Source organism: Neodothiora populina (genome assembly GCF_041146345.1).
Source record: "Neodothiora populina strain CPC 39397 chromosome Unknown canker_contig_11, whole genome shotgun sequence".
NCBI lineage: Eukaryota > Fungi > Ascomycota > Dothideomycetes > Dothideales > Dothioraceae > Neodothiora > Neodothiora populina.
Genome location: NW_027191410.1, coordinates 791,834 through 809,132, shown reverse-complemented (window position 1 = coordinate 809,132; position 17,299 = coordinate 791,834). Strand labels below are relative to the sequence as shown.

The window sequence follows — 17,299 nt, the reverse complement described above, 5'->3', positions numbered from 1 at the left end:
TGTATCATTCCTTTCCTTTTCCTCCCCAAGGGTATCTTTGCAGCATAAAAGATCGTTCTACCACAAGCACATTGATTTTCGCCGGCTCGAACGCTAGATGTAAACAGAATAAACGGAAGAACCTCCGAAAACATGACGAACTTCGGGATCTCTTTTTCCCCTCTCTCTTATCATTCGTAGGCGTACCCCGACGAGGAACCGTTCACTTTCCCACCGTCAGTACCAGCCGCCGCCGCCGCCGCCGCCGCAGCAGCAGCAGCCGCTTTCTGCGCAGCGCCGTTCTTAGGCTTGCTCGCAATATCGAGCTCTCCGAACTCCTCTCTCGCTCGCGCGATATTGATCCTGGCCGCGTTATACATGGCCTCGCCACTGCCCAGGACAACAGCGAGATTCGTGTTCTCCGTCAGCCGCGTGATGAGAAACATGAACTCGCCCGTCTTGATCTGCAGCTCGGCGAAGTTCGCCGAGCCCGCGGGCATGCCCGTGTGTTTTGCGATCGAGTGCTTGTGCGACTTGAGGATGGAAGACAGGCGCTCGAAGCGGTCCGGGTGCGGGTTCGCGGCTTCCGAGGGCCGCGTGATGTGCGTGACCATGAGGCAGGTCGTGCGCTCGTAGAGGATGAGTTCGTAGGCTTCGATGACGTCCGCGAGGCGGCGCAGCAGACTCTCGATGGCGCCCGCGTTGGGCACGAGGTAGTAGATGACTTGGGTCCAGGCTTTGTACAGGCTCTGGTCCCAGATACTCGTGCCCCAGAAGTCGACCTCCTTGCCTGCGTCTGGCGCGGGCCCGCCGAACCCGTGCTCGGTGCTGACGTTTCGGATCGCCTCGCTGCGTTCGCGGAAGACCACGTCGCGCATGTTCAGCATTATCAGGTCCATCTTGTGCACTAGCACGAAGATCTTGGCTTGGGGCGAGTTTTCGCGCAGGGCGGTGATGATCGAGGCGTAGTTTATCAGGTCGGCGCTGAACTCGCGGGATTCGACGTCGAAGACGAAGATCAGCACTGCTACCGAGGAGAAGACGTGCGAGCGTTGATGGGTGAGGTAGGACTCTGTGAAGCCATCTTGCCTGGAATTCGAGAGTCAGGTCAAAGTTCCCCAGTAGAATGGCTGCTGGTGTAGAAAGACAATGAGAAGACCAAGTGATAGTAATCACAAAAGGAATAAAAAAGGATCAAAACACCAGCACCGGCAGCAGCACGTCTACTCACCCTCCACAATCCCAGAGATTAAGCATGAGATTTCCCATGAACCTGATATTACTGTGCTCGACATCAATCGTGGCTCCGAGGCGACGCACGTCTTTGGCGACGTAATTGCTGAAAACAATCGATCTCATGGACGATTTCCCGGCGCCAGACTTGCCCATCAGCAGCACTTTGCGCTGCTTCTGACGCCGCGCCGATCCTGAGCTTAACATTTCTCGTTCGTGTCGTGTTTGTGTGTGGAGCTAGCTGGGTGCATGTTAGAAAGAAAGGGCGGATAACACTGACGAGGTTGGGAATGACATTGATGCACGCGGATAAGAGCTAGCCTCGGCGATACGCTAGGCTTATGCTTCGATCGCATGAAGGAAAGTCTATACTAGAATCAAATTATAGGTGGAATGCTTTCATACACGCTGAGCCTTTATTTTATATTCACTGCCTTTCAGAAATTTGTTGTGCTCGTGTAATGTGAACCGAAGCGCGGCAGTATAGAGTCGTTGATGTCACCTTCTTCCCTTCATCATGTACAGCACTAATTATCTGAAGGTATATTCAATCGTCTATCGGTACAGCATACATGGCACACAACACTCCCAGCAGCGATTCTATGCGCATTGCATGACCGCTACGCTACTTTCAGCACTCATGACGATCTGCCCCTGTCATCGTCCTCGACCACCACGATCTCCACTTCTTCCTCATCCTGTCTATACATGAAAAACTGCACAAACACTCCAAAGTCCAAGAACAGCGTTCCGAGACTTCCAATAATCCAGCTCAAGTTGACAAGGATATATCGTCCGTAGATGGCGCCCGCTTCGCCCTCTCTGCAGTGCTTGTGGCGGCACACGGGGTTGAAGGCGAATATGCTGAGTACATATGTCAGGTTTCCGATACAGGCGAACAGGAAGAACAATGCGTTGAGCCCCTCGGTGCTTTTGCGTCGGTAGTTCAACAACAATTGTGGCAGTCTGCTGCCGAGATACAGCACTGCGCACAAGTATCCGAAGACCTGGCCGGTGGTGTTGAATTGAAGCGTATCAGCCTGCTTCTCCGAGCTTTGATCACCAGCATTCGATGGAGCTGGCGAGAGATAGTAGCCGCCGACACCTGCAGCCAGTACGACAATGACAGCAGTCAGGTTGAAGAGAATCTTCTGGTACAGCTTCTTAGGCTGAGAACGCTTGACCACCGTCGTCTGCTTTGGTGCAGGGTGCATGGGAGTCGTGGGTGAGAGATGAACGCCCTCACTGGCAAAACGATCACGGAAGGATGAGCTTGATCTAGCTCGCGAAAGATCAGCGTCGATTGCCTCTGAGGAATTATCGTCGTCCTCGCCGCGTCCATTAGGTCGTCCCAACAGTGCAGATCGCTCGTCTGTGACTGCTTCTTCAGCCTCCGATGCTCTGGCTGGCTTTGGATCCCGGAAGTGAACGCCCTTGTAATAGAAACATTGAGCCAAAAGCACGATATCTGCAAGGGTATAGTAGATAGCAAGAATGATCTTTGGTAGCAAGTCAGGCGCTATTCTCGGCTTTGCATACGTTCAGTAGCCAACATACCATGGTAGGGAGAACTTTCTGCATGACAGCTCCAATGATGTTCGCGAAATCTCCAGCGAGCCATATTATGATGAACTCGACGCTGAGTCCTTCGGCGCTGCTACGACGGAAATTTTCAATGATCTGTGGAGAGAATACCACAACCCAGCATGCTGTTCGAGTCCTCGAGTCAGCACTGTCACGAGAATATCCAGAAGCGCAGGACGCGGACAAACCTATTGAGATAGAACCACATATTCCGCTAATGGCCTCCACATCGAGGTTGTAGCCTCCTGACGGGGGAAACATTTTGGATCACAAAGTATATTATTATGAGTGCAGAGATTTCCCCAAAGTAAGATGCAAGATGGAAATAGATGTTACAAGAGACAAAAAGAGCAAAGAGTTCGACAAAGTTTAAGAGCCTGGATAGTCGTCAAGAATGAGGGTTGCGACTGATGCAATTGAACCCACAATGGTGCTGTTACAGAGTCACGTAAAGACGTGTGGAAGCGATATACAGTAGTAAATTTGGTTCAGGGTATACCTTACTCGTACCTTCCGGCGCGTTACGTCAATCAAGGTGAGTCGTCCGAGGCGCAAACCTTACCTTACTTTATTCGATCCAGTCTATGCTCTGCGTGTGATCTTCAGCAAGGTATCTTTGTACATTGTGTACATTACTTTCAATAATATAGCCTACTCTGCGGTGCATTCTGATCTGCTCGTCGACGAAGTGCGCTGCATGTCTCGCTGTAATGACATGTTACAGAAATTCGATCAGCCTCACTGGAGACCTCGGAGATCAGTGTTATCGATAGGGTCTGTTTGCGGCTTGACAGTGCCCGCCGAGCCCTCCACAACTCCGCGCAGAATGATTTATACAGATGTGTTATATGGTATGGCACAATTTCGTATGATAACATGTTCATTTATTCGGTAAGGTTGTTAGCGAAGACAAGACTGAAGTCGTTAGAGGAATCATCGTTATCTGTCAGGTTCAACTCAGAGACCTAGGCAAGTGACAATCGTGCACTTGTATGAGACGCTGCCTCTGTGCTCGTCTTCAATCAAAACCGTATGCGTGTCTCTTACTTATTCAAGTCAGTCACGAAGAGTGTAGGTCAGATGTATAAGAGATTCAATCATCACAAGTTCTGATCAGGGCGTGTCACGACTATTATAGAAGTTGAGCAGTCTACTTCTGGAAATTCGGCTTTCTCTGAATAGTCTAGTTCAAGTGATAAGCTGGTGGAGCAGCCATGCATGAACATCGCACAGGGTCTGTCTAGAAGGATGGGGATTAGTCCAGGCCCATGTGTGAAGAGGTGCTGATAGAGGGAAAAAAGAGCAGTCGATCTCAGAAAGTGCCATGTGTTCGTCATGCTCAACCAGCTATCACATGTGTGCGCAAAAAGCAGACGATGCGGCTGAGCTTAAACTCGGATTACCAGAACAACAGGATGTTGGTTCATCATTGAATATCACTCGGCGTGTGCGGGGCGTGGACATACAATTATTGTTGTCGATGGGCTGTAATGACTGAGGCACATGTATGTTCGTTTGTTCAGGAGACGTAGAAGGTCGAGAGACGGGCAAGAGAGTGCGCGCGTTGTTATAGCGAAATGTGTGCGAGAAACATATGGATGCGAAGGCTCTATCATGAATTTATACTGAAGGTATGAAGTTACATCTTTTTCTGTTCCATCTTATAGGTCGTCACCATGTCCTGGGTGTCCACCGCGAAGGGGCCCTCGTAATGACGGTTTTAAAAGTGGTTGATTAGTCTTGACCAGCGCATCGGAGTCGCCAGCAACACAGGAAATGCTATAAGCTGACGATGATTTGAGTTGGTGGTCTTGTTTTAGAAGAAAGAAAAGGGAGAAAGTGAGGCCTCGTCTGCGATGAAATAATAGGAAAACAAGAATCTGGCCTGTGCACTCTGCCTTGGCGTCATCAGCTCTGGTTTGCAGCACGCAGAGGCAGCTTCGAATAATGCACGCATGGAAATTGCATGCACCTCCGAGTACCTTACTGTACCTGACTTCCACTAACAATCCCACCTTCAACTACAGACAAGATCCATCTTCCAAACCCAGAACCTCCAGGACTGACGACTCGCTGCCTTTCCGATCCACATTCACTAGAGCTACATAACCCGAACATCACGAAATTGACGACATCACAAATCTTAGTACTGCCACATCACATACCCAACGCGACATTCATCAACACCTTGCCGTCGAAAGAATATTGATCGCCACCTGACCAACCTTTACACGGACCGTGACTTCCTCCAGTCGAGAGCTTTGATTCTCACGACATTGGCCCTGCCGTCAACTTCGTCCGCCGCCTCCAGTTTTCGCAACCATGGACAAGGACAGAGACAACCTGTGGACTCGCCGTTCCAAGTAAGTGAATTGCCCGTTACTTGCAGCGAACCTCTTTGCGGAACTGACCGGCTCCACACAGTGTTGGAAAGCTGTCGCTGTCTATGGACAAGTCTGACAAGCACGACGGCAGGGAGGGGCATTCATCGCGCGACTTCTCCAATCCCAAGCGGTTCGGAAGTACCTCATCGCATGGTCGAAATAATCCATTCAACTCTGTGACACCACTCGCGACAAGTGGCATATCATCGCCGACCACCGGCGGCTCTTCCGCCTTTGGGCTGGGCTCCGGGGCATTCGCCTCCTTTGGCTCCGCTGCCAAAACCCCAAAGACACCCGGCACTGCCTTCGACTTCAGTAAAGTGGCTGCGGCAAACCCCACAGCTTCAATACCCAGCGAGAAGAAAGAGATGGACAAGGACGACAAGAAGGTGCTGTCTCGGAAGTCCATGGCCAATTTGCGCGCATCGACCCCACAATCTGCAGAACCGGCGGCCAAGGGCAATGACTCCTCGTGGCCGCTGAAGTACACCTGGGTCATCTGGTACAGACCGCCTACATCCAAGAACTCCGACTACGAAAAGTCGACTCGAGCCATGTGCAAAATGTCAACTGCACAAGACTTCTGGGCCGTCTATTCGCATCTGAAGCGCCCTTCGGCACTGCCCACCGTGTCCGACTACCATTTCTTCAGGGAGGGCATACGGCCCGTGTGGGAAGATGAAGAAAACAAAAAGGGCGGGAAATGGATCCTGAGACTGAAAAAGGGAGTGGCGGACCGCTATTGGGAGGATCTTTTAATGGCGATGATCGGCGACCAATTTGCCGAAGCCGGAGAGGAGGTGTGTGGTGCTGTTGTCAGCGTCAGAAGTGGCGAGGATGTCTTCAGCATCTGGACCAAGAATGACGGTGGCAGAAACGTGAAGATACGGTAAGCGAAAGCTTTCTATGAACTTATTCGAGTGCGGTGACTAATTGTTGAGCAGGGAAACCATCAAGCGCGCACTGTCATTGCCTCAGGACACCAACATGATGTGGAAGAGCCACGACGATAGCATCACACAGCGGAGTGCCATCGATCAGGCACGTCAAGACAAGACGGTTCACCATCCAGACCGTCGCCGCAATAACGTGACGGAAGAGTCGACGGGCCTCAAGGAGAAGTCGGCAGTTTCATGAGATCTCATCAAAGCTCCCAGCGACACGCTCGGTAGCCTAATGTCTAACTTGCATTATGTCATGTTGCATGTGATTTTCGGAATGGTTAGCGGGCTGCTTCTGGATATCACGGCGTTATTCGTCCATGAATTCTAGCGGGGTGTTGTGCTTCGGACAGCGCAGAAAAAGGCGGTAAATTCTGTCAAAGTAGTTACCAGCAACATCGAACATGATTCGACCAGATTACCGCTTGACGATCCTGCAATTTCTGTGTGCCTATATACAGCGCTTGTCATTTGCCCTTCACATCAGGACATTGTACTACCCAGACGGAAGATCACCCACAAAAAGGCGGTAATGAAGTGATCTATCGCAAGTGGCTGTAGTAGAACACTCGTGCATGAAGGGTCGGCGGGCTTTGCACTACTTATTCCCGAGCCAGCTCACAAGACGCCGAGCCTGGCATCTATTCTATCATCTCTCCCAGATGTCAGATAAGCTGATGCGGGATGCCGCTACCTGCAGCAGACAAGTTTGTCAAAAACCGTGTCGGCGATGTTGGGCTGTCAGGTGTTGGCCTGAAGGGTGCGGCTCATATCGGGCGTGAAACACTAGACATAGGTCAATTTCAAGTGTGTCTCCCACCAGTCTTTTCCACATCCCAAATGTCTCGAGCACAACCGGCTCTATATGGCATCCAGGCTATGGAACGACTGCTTTTCCAGACTGTTTGGCGATCGCCGTGAATCGCACATCAAGGCGGGTAGTTTCATTCACAGAATAGACAAAGCCATGCTGCGATCAAACTCCACCTGCAACTGGGCTAATAATTGTCAACCTCCACAGAGAAATGATATTCACAATCCATCTCGCGCAGACAGACAACCAGTGCATCACGGCTCTTCCAGGCAAGCTGTACATACTCACAAGTACGCCTTTCAACTACTGCCACATTTCGTATTTTCTGCAGTGTGCATAGCTCACATGCATGCCTACATAGGGTGGACTTCCGCTCTGCTGGACGCAGCCATCTAGAGAGTCACCCGGATCCTCTACTCGTGGACGATACTCCATCTTACCAGATGACACGGCGGCTAGGAGGGGCGTCGTTCCGCCCTACCAATACACTTGGATCCAATGCTTTCGGCGAGGGGATCATCAGTCGACCGCGTCGTTCACATGTGCACGTTCTGGACATAGCAAGTCACGCTGGCGATAACGTACCGGCGACTGCCAATCCGCAATACTTTGAAGAACACGGAGGCCAAAAGCGCCGCAGACTCAACCCACCGTCGGAGGTGGAAGTGGTACAGAACCGAAACGGCTCCCGTATGAGGAATGCACCGTACAGGCAAGAACCTGCCTCTTCACCAAACCCAGGTTCCAGAAAGCTTAGCACTCAATCTGTTCCGTCTCAGGATTCTCAGAAACCCTCAAGACCCGGAGATCCCTTTGCATGCGACGAGTCCCGAGACATGAACACTGTTCTCGGACCTGCGAAGAAGAAGTCTCGCAAACCAAAGTCTTCCCCAGATGCTTCGAATCCCCAAATTGATACTGGTGCAATCGAAATTGTAGAGATTCCTGACTCTCAAGATTCGACACAAGTTGCGCGCGGAGGTCGTAGCAATGCAGCATTAGACATCCAAAGATCCCAGTCGCACAAGCTCGGGGACACCGATGTTAGTGTAGCAGGCCAGAGATCTAACCAATCCCAGTCATTGCTACGGCAACCGAATCACTTTCACTCCGAAAGAGCACGGTCACCAACCATCCAGATACCAAGTATTTCCGATGTATTGTCCTCTAAGCAGAACACAAGGACTGCGCCGACCAAGCAAGATTCATCACCGGCTTCACCTATGCAGAGCAGGCACAGCCACAAGCGGGCTATTCGTGATGCCTCACCCCCTTTGAGCCAGACTTTTGCGAGGGACACGGAAAGACCTTCCACTTCGAATGGCAGCTTACGAAAACGCATGCTTGCCAGCTCTGATGTTGGCAGTCCTCAAACTCAGACGAAAAAAAGGCCATTCGTGATAGGAGCAGTCGCGGAAAAGATCGATGTCGAGAGCAGTGAGGATGAGCTTGCCAACGGTTCTGTGACTATCAGGAAAAGTCCTCGTTCCATTGCACACGGTGCCAAATCCTGGTTCAACGCTTTTTCCAATCGTGCGCCCTCCAACACGTCCAAGCAGAAAAAGCTTCGGGACGACAGGCTTGACAAGAGTGAGAACCATGATGTATTGGATTCCAACACAGAGGTCAGACTTGCGTCAATATTCACTTTATCTGTGGACCTTGGAGAGAGAGATGATCTATCTTCAGAATACATCCCGGAGGAAGGCCAGTTCATTGTAAAGCGGCAAGGGCAACCAGCCATGTATTTCCACAACAAGCCTTATGCATTGTCGAGTAAACACGCCCAGTCCATGATCGCAAATCCCGCAGAGTCGCTCCGCATCGGAATGCGAGGTGCAAAAGATGATATTACTGGTGGCGAAGTCTGGATGAGCTTTTACACCCGAGAGGATTTGGAGCTTTTCAAGGCGCAGGTGACTCGTGTTTGCGTAGGCAAGCACGTCAGCAAAATACTCACTGGGTAAGCTGCTTCCAAGCACACACGCGTATTGCCTGAACTGACAGTCTTTTACAGGCGGGAAATCGAGAAGTCATTCGAGAGGGCCCGCGAAATCATTGACTTTGAGCGGAAAAGATCAGAACCTCGAAAGATCAATATTGACAGTAATGATAATCCTATGCCATTGACTGCCGTGCCCAAGCAATCGAGCGCAGCTTCGGAGCATCAACGTTCATTTATCAATGATGAGGTCCAGCAGCCCCATGAGGGTCAAAAGAGGCCATCATCGGATGGCGTCTCTGTCTTGGTCAAGCACCCTGGACGCGAAACAATTTCGCATAATGAATACGGTGGTCCCGTAAATGATAGAAGAGAGTCACCACTTAAGCAGCAACCCACCACAACGCCAACATCAAAGCCTACAAGAAACAGTAACCGTTTGCAACGAAAACATCAAGTTGCGGCAGTAGACGAAGCAGAGCCTGAGCGCTGGACACAGCAACACGGTCCCTTGAACTGGGATGCTCCCTTGATCTACCCGTCGACAGGCGCAAAGCGAACGACGGTGGACGTGACAGACATCGAGCGCCTGGACGATGGTGAATTTCTCAACGACAACATCATCTCGTTTTGTCTTCGCCATCTCGAGGAACAGCACCCGGAAGCGACAAGCAAGGTACACATATTCAATACGTTCTTCTACACGGCTCTCAGTACCAAGCAAGGAAGGAGAGCCTTCAATTATGATGCCGTAAAGAGGTGGACAAAAAACATCGACATTTTCTCGTTGCCATTTGTGGTGGTACCTGTCAACGTCAACTTGCATTGGTTCGTCACTATCATCTGCAACTTGGACAAGCTGAGCAGAAGGCTAGTGGATGACGACGAGGAAGATGCCGAGGGTGTGCAGGAGGAGGATGAAACCACAATGCTGGACGACAAGCTTAAAACAGGCAACATGATCGAAAATGGGCTTGTCATGGAATTGCCCGACTCGCAGGAAGATCAAAGTCTCGAACCCATTAGGAAAGAAGTTCACAGAATGTCGTTCTCAGACAACGAATTGGAAGAACGAAAAGTGGCTAGACCGACAATCGACATATCAACCGAATCTGGACACACTGATGCCTTGGAATCTACTGAGCGAACTCCGAAACAAGCTAGGATCGTGTCACGGAAGGGCAAAAAGAGGGTTGCACCACCCTTGCCAAAAGTGAACCCAGATCAGTACGTTCAGCCACAGCATGTTGGGAACTCATAGCCGCTAACAATATCTCAGACCTGTCATCATCACTCTCGATTCCCTCGGAGGGACACATGGACCCGAGGTTAGGAACCTAAAAGACTACCTGATCCAAGAAGCGCAAGAAAAGCGCGGCATGTCCATCAAGCGGGATGACCTCCGCGGCCTCTTAGCTCGAGGAATTCCAGAACAAACCAACTTCTGTGACTGCGGCGTCTATCTCGTGGGCTATGTCGCCGAGTTCTTGAAGAATCCCTGTGAATTCGTCCGCAAAGTCCTCTCGCGCGAAATGGACAAGAACAACGACTTTGCGGACTTCGACCCGGCCAGGAAAAGGGCTGAGATACGCGACGAGCTTATTCGGCTGGAACGACAGCAGAGAGAGGATAAGAGAAGCAAGAAAAAGGCCAGGCGCAATATGAAGAACACGGGGCTCGACGGCGCGGCAGATAGCTCTCCCGTGCCTGCTGGATCTGGTCGGCATAGTGCTGTGGTCGAGCACAAGGTTCTCGAGGAAGAAGGCGTGGGCGACATGGATGAAAGGAGAAGCCCACAAGCGGTCTCGGACAGCCTGAAAGTGGACCCGGACGAGAGCATTGATCTTTCAGTGACCGAATTCGCCGAGAAGGATAAGAGGCAAGTCGACGATTCATCGACTTCGTTTCTGGCTGGCATCGAAGACGCAGCAGCAGCAGCGCGGACTTGATTTTGTTTCTGCTCTCCCAACCAGTCCGTTCACTTGTAGAGAGAGAGAAGTGCTAGTCCAGAGGTATACATATAATGTCATTCATACTCCCTTGCTGCTGCTCCCCTATCGTCATACAATGGTTTTGGAGGAAAAGTGTAAGGAGATAGCAGCTGCACGATGTTTATCGTTCATCATCAACGTCGAGTATTTCACATGCTAGTACTACTACTACATATGGTCTCTGGAATAAGCAAGGTCCTAGCTCTGTATGTGACCTCGTTCGTGATTCGGACTTTTATAGAGCAGTATAAAGATGCTAGACAGCCACGCCAAATGCTGTAAAACTCCCAGAACGCCACTTCTATCCCCTTTCTTCATTTCACCGAGTCCCGACTGAGTCATAAAACTTCCTTTACCTCGCCTGCATTAAAGATGACTTGCTTATGGGTAATGGTGTAAAAAGGCATTAGCTTCCAGCAGACAGGGTTCCTTCAGTCGGGATGTCCAGTCCGTGGCTTCCAAGTCGTGAGTACTTTCCTTCTCCGCATCGACAACACATGTGCTCAGACGCCGTTGCTCGCCGCTCCGTCGCGTTGCTTCTCCTGGTATGCTCTATCCAGCTCTGTCGAATATCAGCGACCTGGATCAGATCCCGCACTTCTCTCTGATGAAAGCAGCGACGTCTCTCAGGAGCAATCGAGCACAACTGAATGAGAGAAGTTCCAAGGAACTGAAAGCGAGATGAGAAGGAAAAGAAACTAACCGGCAAACTCGCCATAGACATCCCCGCTGACCCAAACCCGCAGCTTCTCCCTTCTGAACCGCGCGAAATCCCATTCCTGATCCTCGAGCTCGTCCGGGCCTGCGATCCAGATGTAGGTTTGCGCGTCGACTTGTTTCGTTTCGACGAGTTTGACTTGTTGTTGCTTTTCATCGCCCTTTCCACCAGTGAGAGATTCGTTGTCGTTTGGAGTAGTAGTAGTGGTGGTAGAAGAAGCAGAAGCAGGCTCCAAAAGCCCGATCCGGACATGTCGACGCTCATAGTCCTCGCCCTCGAAAAGATCGAGCTTGTAGATATTCGCCGACGTCAGGCCCGTGACATACGTGCCGCGAACCGACGAAGAATTAGATCCAGATCCAGAAAACCCGTCAGTGGCAGAAATGGGGATGACAGCGGGATAATCCGCGCCACGCACGCGGTGGCGGCGATGGTTGTGGAGGATCGCTGGGTAAGACTTTATGTTGTCTATGTGGTGCTTGGATACGTGCGGCATGTTGTAGATTACGCGGTTCAGGACTTCGGGAGACATGAGGGTGCCTTTTCTGGGAGATGAGTTTTGAGGTTTGAAAGAAGGAGGAAGGGGGAAGGGGGAGAGGGCTTACCGTAGAAGAAGGCGCTGTGTTCTGTCATTGTTGCTGTTGTTGTTCTTTTCCTTCTTTTTCTCTCCTCTCTTATGGTGGGAAGAAGTTGAAGGGCAGGAAAGAGGTTGTAGTTGGGTTTGGAAGTGATGTTTATATATTATTACTTGATCAGAGTGAGCATCAATCGGACAGAGCACAACACGCCAGTGAGAATGAACGGCTTGGATGTCGAAACACAGACACAACGACACTTGACGCACTCAATGCCAGACTGTATGAGGTGTGGTCTACTTCCTACTGCATGCTGAACACTACATGCTCGCTACCAAACACCTCGCTTCTATAGCGATGGTCCCTTTATCACGACAATAAAGTGATAAGATAAGGTACTGTGACATTTAGTGGCTAGGATTTAAGCTTGAGCTGTGGTCAGGGCCGTCGGGACATAAGGCTGCTAGCGCAGAGGGCCTATCTAATCAGCAACTTATTTGCCAAGTACAAGTAACACATTTCTGTCTTTGTATTGATGGTTCCGGTCGAGGTGCAGGAGCTGATGAATTTGATGTGTGTGTGAGAGTGAACATGGACGTCAGACATCTCAGACTCAGCTTCCTGGTTGTAGTGTTTTCCCGTCGGTCTGTCAAAGCTGGGGCACACATGATGAAGAGACCGTCGATCTCCGAAGTGGGAAGGTTTGCAACAATAACGAGTAACCATAATTCCATACACTTGACAGTCACGCTTGACATGCTAGCCTGGTAGGATGACGCTTTCTCTGCCAAGCACCTTGATCCTCAAAGAGCAAATGCACAAATTGGCAAGCTCATAGAGGAAAGCAGAAGAGGGATTTCGTTGCATCAGATGGTGAGTGCGTTGGTACGTGTGATTACAGTGGTCGCTGAGTTATGATGTACATATGATGCAGCCTCGATATGTCGGAGTAGGAGGCCTTGGATCGCGGGTTCTTTCAAGATCGACCCAGGCCACTGGCGCCTGGTCTGTCGCATTTTCAGTTTATGTCGAGTACTTCTTCGAGGTTTGCACTGCTGTTGGAATATCTAGACTCTCCAGAATTATCATCTTTGATCTCAATCCGAACGGTCCTGCTTCAGTTCTGTAGAGTCGTATGTGCTGGTTCACTCAAACGCGTCTGCATTTTTCGCTCAATCGAGGTTCTGGGTAGGTGATTACGGGTAGGCATTCGCGGGTAGGCATTCGGACGTGGTAGCTTTTTCAACCCAAATTTTGCATTTATCATGGCATTTCTATATATACAAGATTAAGAGTCAGTGAATACACTGCTGGACATTGCGTGTGACGTTTGATGTCCATTAGCCGACACGCGCACACATGAGGACTGGTGGGCTTATCGAAGGGCCAGCATCAAGGCGTGTGCATGGATTCTAGTCCGCAGATGTATGGCGCATCGCAATTCAAGTACGATTCCAAGGACCAATTGGATGGATTCCTCCTGTTCGGAGGGCGATGACACTTGGACGGTCTTCGCGCTTTATCGGTGGGTAAGGTAATTCGAGAGCGAGGAAATGGAAGAATTTGACACTGGCGCGTGGTGTCTACTTCCTGGAAAAGTCACTAGCCTGCAGGTTTCTCGTCATGCTAGGCAGCTTGACAACAAGGCCGTCCAGCTCGGGGGACATCTTGACCTGACATCCCAGTCGGCTCGTCTCGGTCAGGCCGAAAGCCAGGTCCAGCATGTCGTTCTCGTCGTCGTCTGGCTCGGGCATCTGGTCGAACATGTCGGGGTCTGCAATGATGATATGGCAGGTTGAACAAGCGCAGGAGCCGCCGCAGGCACCTTCCATCTCGAGGTCGTTTGCTTGTGCTGAGCGAGGGGAGCGTGTCAGTGAATATGGTTGGTCAAAGCGGAGCGCTGGGGCAAGGATTGCAGCAGCAATGGTACGCGGTCATCTTTCAAGAGCAAGGTGGAAAAAGGTGATGACGTACCAACATCGAGCAGATTGTCGCCATCCGCAACGACAAAAGTGTGTTCGTCGCCCTCCTTGTCGACGAAGGTGACCTTGCGCTCCTCGCCGGGCTTCGGGGGAGTAAGGTGGCCATGCGCCAATGGTGAGGATGCAGTGAAGGAGCGAGACAGTCTAGTCGAGGGTGTGCATGGTTGCGTTCGCGTCCGCCATGACGATGAAGATGGTGTAGGTGAGTATGCGGCGCCGCTGAGAGTGGAGCGAGTCAAGCAGGCTGCTGAGTATGTCCTGGGCGTGGAGCAGACTGCTTGATGCGTTGATCGTAGTAGATGACGAGAGAGTAGATTGAGCGACATGACTACTATGAAGCTACTGTGTAGGGAGCACAAGCAACAGATTGACTGGATATGGGGGTGGCCGCGGTAGAACGTAGGGTGGACGGGTGGAGATGTGCTGTACAGAGTATGACAGGCTTTGATGCTGTAAACTGCAGGTAGGTGGTCAGCAATAATCAACTACATTTACTTGAACTTTGTACGGCAATAATGACAGTAATGCTACCTTAGTCGTCGGAGCTTCGGAGGTTGGACTCGGAGGTGCCTTTTCCTTCGCCGCATTTTAACATTAATTAAGCCTGATGGCAAGACGTAAGAAAGATTCCACGAAAAGCCAGCCCTAGATCTCGAGCTTCGGTAACTCGCCTTTGCTTGTACATTGCTGTTGTAGCAGGAGGTCGCAGCTCAAGGTACCTTTTAGGGTTTGGGAAATCGTCATTCAAGGTAGCGTAGCGTATCGTAGCGTGATGCTCTTGCTCTGCTCTGCTCTTGCTTCTCAAGCAGTTGATACACAGCAAGCACAGAGGACTATACAATATCCCCTCTGGCTGGACATTGAAACAGAAACAAAACCACAAAAAAAGACATGGCTCACTCGCAGTCATCCTTTCCCGCCATGACAACCTCGAGAGATGCGCCGAATCCTCTGAGACCATACTATGTGCCGCCGTCAATAGGTCTGCCTCCAGACGTGGGCATCGGCGCTGGTGCCTCTGCCGCGACTGCCAATTCCACAGCTGGCGGTTTGGGAAGTTCAGCACGCGATATCTTTTCCGAGTTCGACTATGGCGGTCCGCTATTCGATGCCGACAACACCTCCGTCACGGATATGGCCAAGAAGATAATGGACCAGGCCCTGTGGAAATACACCAGCGTTCTTCTGGCTCAGCCCTTCGATGTCGCAAAGACCATATTGCAAGTCAGACTCGCTGCTGCTCAACAAGACGGCGAGGATCCTTCCAAGCAGCTGGGCAGACGGCAGTCGCAAAGATACTCGGATGCTTACTACACCGAGGTGTGCCTTCCTTCCTTGCTTGCTTGCTTGCTTCCTTCCTTGCTTGCTTGCTTGCTTGCTTGCTTGCTTCCTTCCTTCCTTGCTTGCTTGCTTCCTTCCCCCTCGCTCTTCGCAGTCCGCACGGGAACAGAAAGCCAAGGCAATACTGACCCGCACTCTCTCACCTCCAGCCCTCGGCTTCAGAAAACGAATCAGAAGACGACGAGCCGTCGTATTTCACTCCGACCAAGCCCTCCCGTCATGCTCACGAACAGTCGTCGAGAAAGTCTTCGTCACGTAGACGCGGCCCGTCATCCCGTTCCGACTCACGCAATCCATACCCTTCTCCACAACACCCTCATCGACTCGCCATTCGCCGTCCAGACTCGATAATAGATGCTCTATCCCAGCTCTGGCAGCAGTCCGGTGCCACTGGCTTGTGGAAAGCGACAAACGCCACCTTCATCTACAATGTCTTGGTGAAGGCGGTCGAAAGCTGGACGCGAAGTCTGCTCTCTGCGCTTTCCGATCTCCCTGACCCTGCTGCCCTCGCTGGCAATCCCAGTGAGGTTGTCGCCGGAGCTATTGGAGGCATCGATGTTGCAGACAGTCCCTCGCCTCTTGCTTCTCTTGCCATCGCTGTGGCTTCCGCCGCCATTGCTGGTCTGCTCCTTGCTCCGCTTGACCTTGTCCGCACACGGTTCGCTTCTTCTCACCTATACATCGCATCGCTCTCCCTACTAACTGCTCCACAGTCTCATCTTGACACCCATCTCCTCCCAGCCACGCGCAATCGTTCCAATCCTGCGCCAGCTTCCCTCGCTCGCCGTACCTACCTCGCTTCTACCCGCCACACTCTTACACTCCTCCCTACCAACTCTGATTACAAGCTCGACTCCTCTGATCCTGCGCCAATACCTTCGCATCGACCCTCTGACCGCCCCTTCAACATACTCCCTCGCCACATTCCTCGCCTCCTGCGGCGAGTTATTCCTGAAGCTGCCCCTCGAGACAGTATTGCGTCGTGGCCAAGTGCAAGTTCTACGCACGCAACATACCGCCGCATATAACTCCGCCCGCTACAACCAGCTACCGCCGACCACTGCCACCTCGAGCCCAGAACTAGAGACAATTGTCGAGCCTGGACCATACAGGGGTGTGCTGGGCACAATGTGGTACGTTGCCTCGGAGGAAGGCGTGCGAGACTCGGGGTCACGATCTGTCGCCTCGACGCCGGCCAAGGGAGCCGTACAAACACAGCGAAGACAGAGGAAGGGTCAGGGTGTTTCCGGTCTATGGCGTGGTTGGAGGGTCGGCATGTGGGGATTGGTCGGTGTCTGGGGTGCTTCGGCATTGGGCTCGGGCGGCAAGACTGAGTTTTGATCTCGCCCTTTTGCGCTCCGCGGCTTACCGATGGTTATGCTGAAGTTTCGACTTGCCTTTTTCTCCTTGCACTCATTCCACTCTATCTTATCATTCTGATCCTTTTTTGGCGAGGCGTTGCGGACAGTAGACAGGGGCTTGGTGGGTCTTTCTTCGGCGCATTCGTATAAGAGAGAGCTTGTGTAGCTAACGGTACAAGAATATGCATGCCGGGGGGCTCTGCTACTCGTGGGCCTGATCGAAACAGAAATCATCGGCGATCTTGCATTTTATTCAACTGATCTTCCGTTCAAACTTGATTGCTTTAGTGATTCATTGACCATGATGCTGTGGAACTAGACGTGTTCCTCCTGCTAAAGACCCTGATGATACGTCCCAGTCAGAGAGCTCTCTCTCCGATCAGTATCCGAGTTATTGTCCCTACTGTCCCGTCCCTCGCCCTCGGTCACTCCTCTACTCGCCTTCCTCCCCAGC

The 17,299-nt window shown here is 51.5% G+C and overlaps 7 protein-coding genes across 7 annotated transcripts; 3 read left to right on the top strand and 4 right to left on the bottom strand.

The window, feature by feature from the left end:
• Positions 1-170: 170 nt before the first annotated feature.
• AAFC00_000588 (uncharacterized protein) lies at positions 171-1,419 on the bottom strand (the record flags this gene model as incomplete). The annotated part of the gene is made up of 2 exons (XM_069345824.1): positions 171-1,068; positions 1,211-1,419. 2 exons carry the CDS (start codon positions 1,417-1,419, stop codon positions 171-173), a joined length of 1,107 nt encoding a protein of 368 aa, XP_069200436.1.
• A 431-nt stretch (positions 1,420-1,850) lies between these two features.
• On the bottom strand, positions 1,851-3,057 carry AAFC00_000587 (uncharacterized protein; the record flags this gene model as incomplete). Its single annotated transcript, XM_069345810.1, has 3 exons — positions 1,851-2,711; positions 2,770-2,921; positions 2,985-3,057. 3 exons carry the CDS (start codon positions 3,055-3,057, stop codon positions 1,851-1,853), a joined length of 1,086 nt encoding a protein of 361 aa, XP_069200435.1.
• A 2,061-nt stretch (positions 3,058-5,118) lies between these two features.
• AAFC00_000586 (uncharacterized protein) lies at positions 5,119-6,317 on the top strand (the record flags this gene model as incomplete). Its single annotated transcript, XM_069345800.1, has 3 exons — positions 5,119-5,159; positions 5,221-6,069; positions 6,125-6,317. The coding sequence occupies 3 exons, from the start codon at positions 5,119-5,121 to the stop codon at positions 6,315-6,317; spliced, it is 1,083 nt and encodes a 360-aa protein (XP_069200434.1).
• Positions 6,318-7,088: 771 nt separating this feature from the next.
• AAFC00_000585 (uncharacterized protein) lies at positions 7,089-10,826 on the top strand (the record flags this gene model as incomplete). Its single annotated transcript, XM_069345787.1, has 4 exons — positions 7,089-7,225; positions 7,297-8,898; positions 8,953-10,104; positions 10,157-10,826. The coding sequence occupies 4 exons, from the start codon at positions 7,089-7,091 to the stop codon at positions 10,824-10,826; spliced, it is 3,561 nt and encodes a 1,186-aa protein (XP_069200433.1).
• Positions 10,827-11,371: 545 nt separating this feature from the next.
• AAFC00_000584 (uncharacterized protein) lies at positions 11,372-12,219 on the bottom strand (the record flags this gene model as incomplete). Its single annotated transcript, XM_069345777.1, has 3 exons — positions 11,372-11,430; positions 11,572-12,126; positions 12,192-12,219. 3 exons carry the CDS (start codon positions 12,217-12,219, stop codon positions 11,372-11,374), a joined length of 642 nt encoding a protein of 213 aa, XP_069200432.1.
• Positions 12,220-13,744: 1,525 nt separating this feature from the next.
• On the bottom strand, positions 13,745-14,469 carry AAFC00_000583 (uncharacterized protein; the record flags this gene model as incomplete). The annotated part of the gene is made up of 2 exons (XM_069345769.1): positions 13,745-14,013; positions 14,136-14,469. The coding sequence occupies 2 exons, from the start codon at positions 14,467-14,469 to the stop codon at positions 13,745-13,747; spliced, it is 603 nt and encodes a 200-aa protein (XP_069200431.1).
• Positions 14,470-15,034: 565 nt separating this feature from the next.
• Positions 15,035-16,825, top strand: AAFC00_000582 (uncharacterized protein; the record flags this gene model as incomplete). Its single annotated transcript, XM_069345757.1, has 3 exons — positions 15,035-15,463; positions 15,634-16,142; positions 16,198-16,825. 3 exons carry the CDS (start codon positions 15,035-15,037, stop codon positions 16,823-16,825), a joined length of 1,566 nt encoding a protein of 521 aa, XP_069200430.1.
• Between the last annotated feature and the right edge of the window lie 474 nt (positions 16,826-17,299).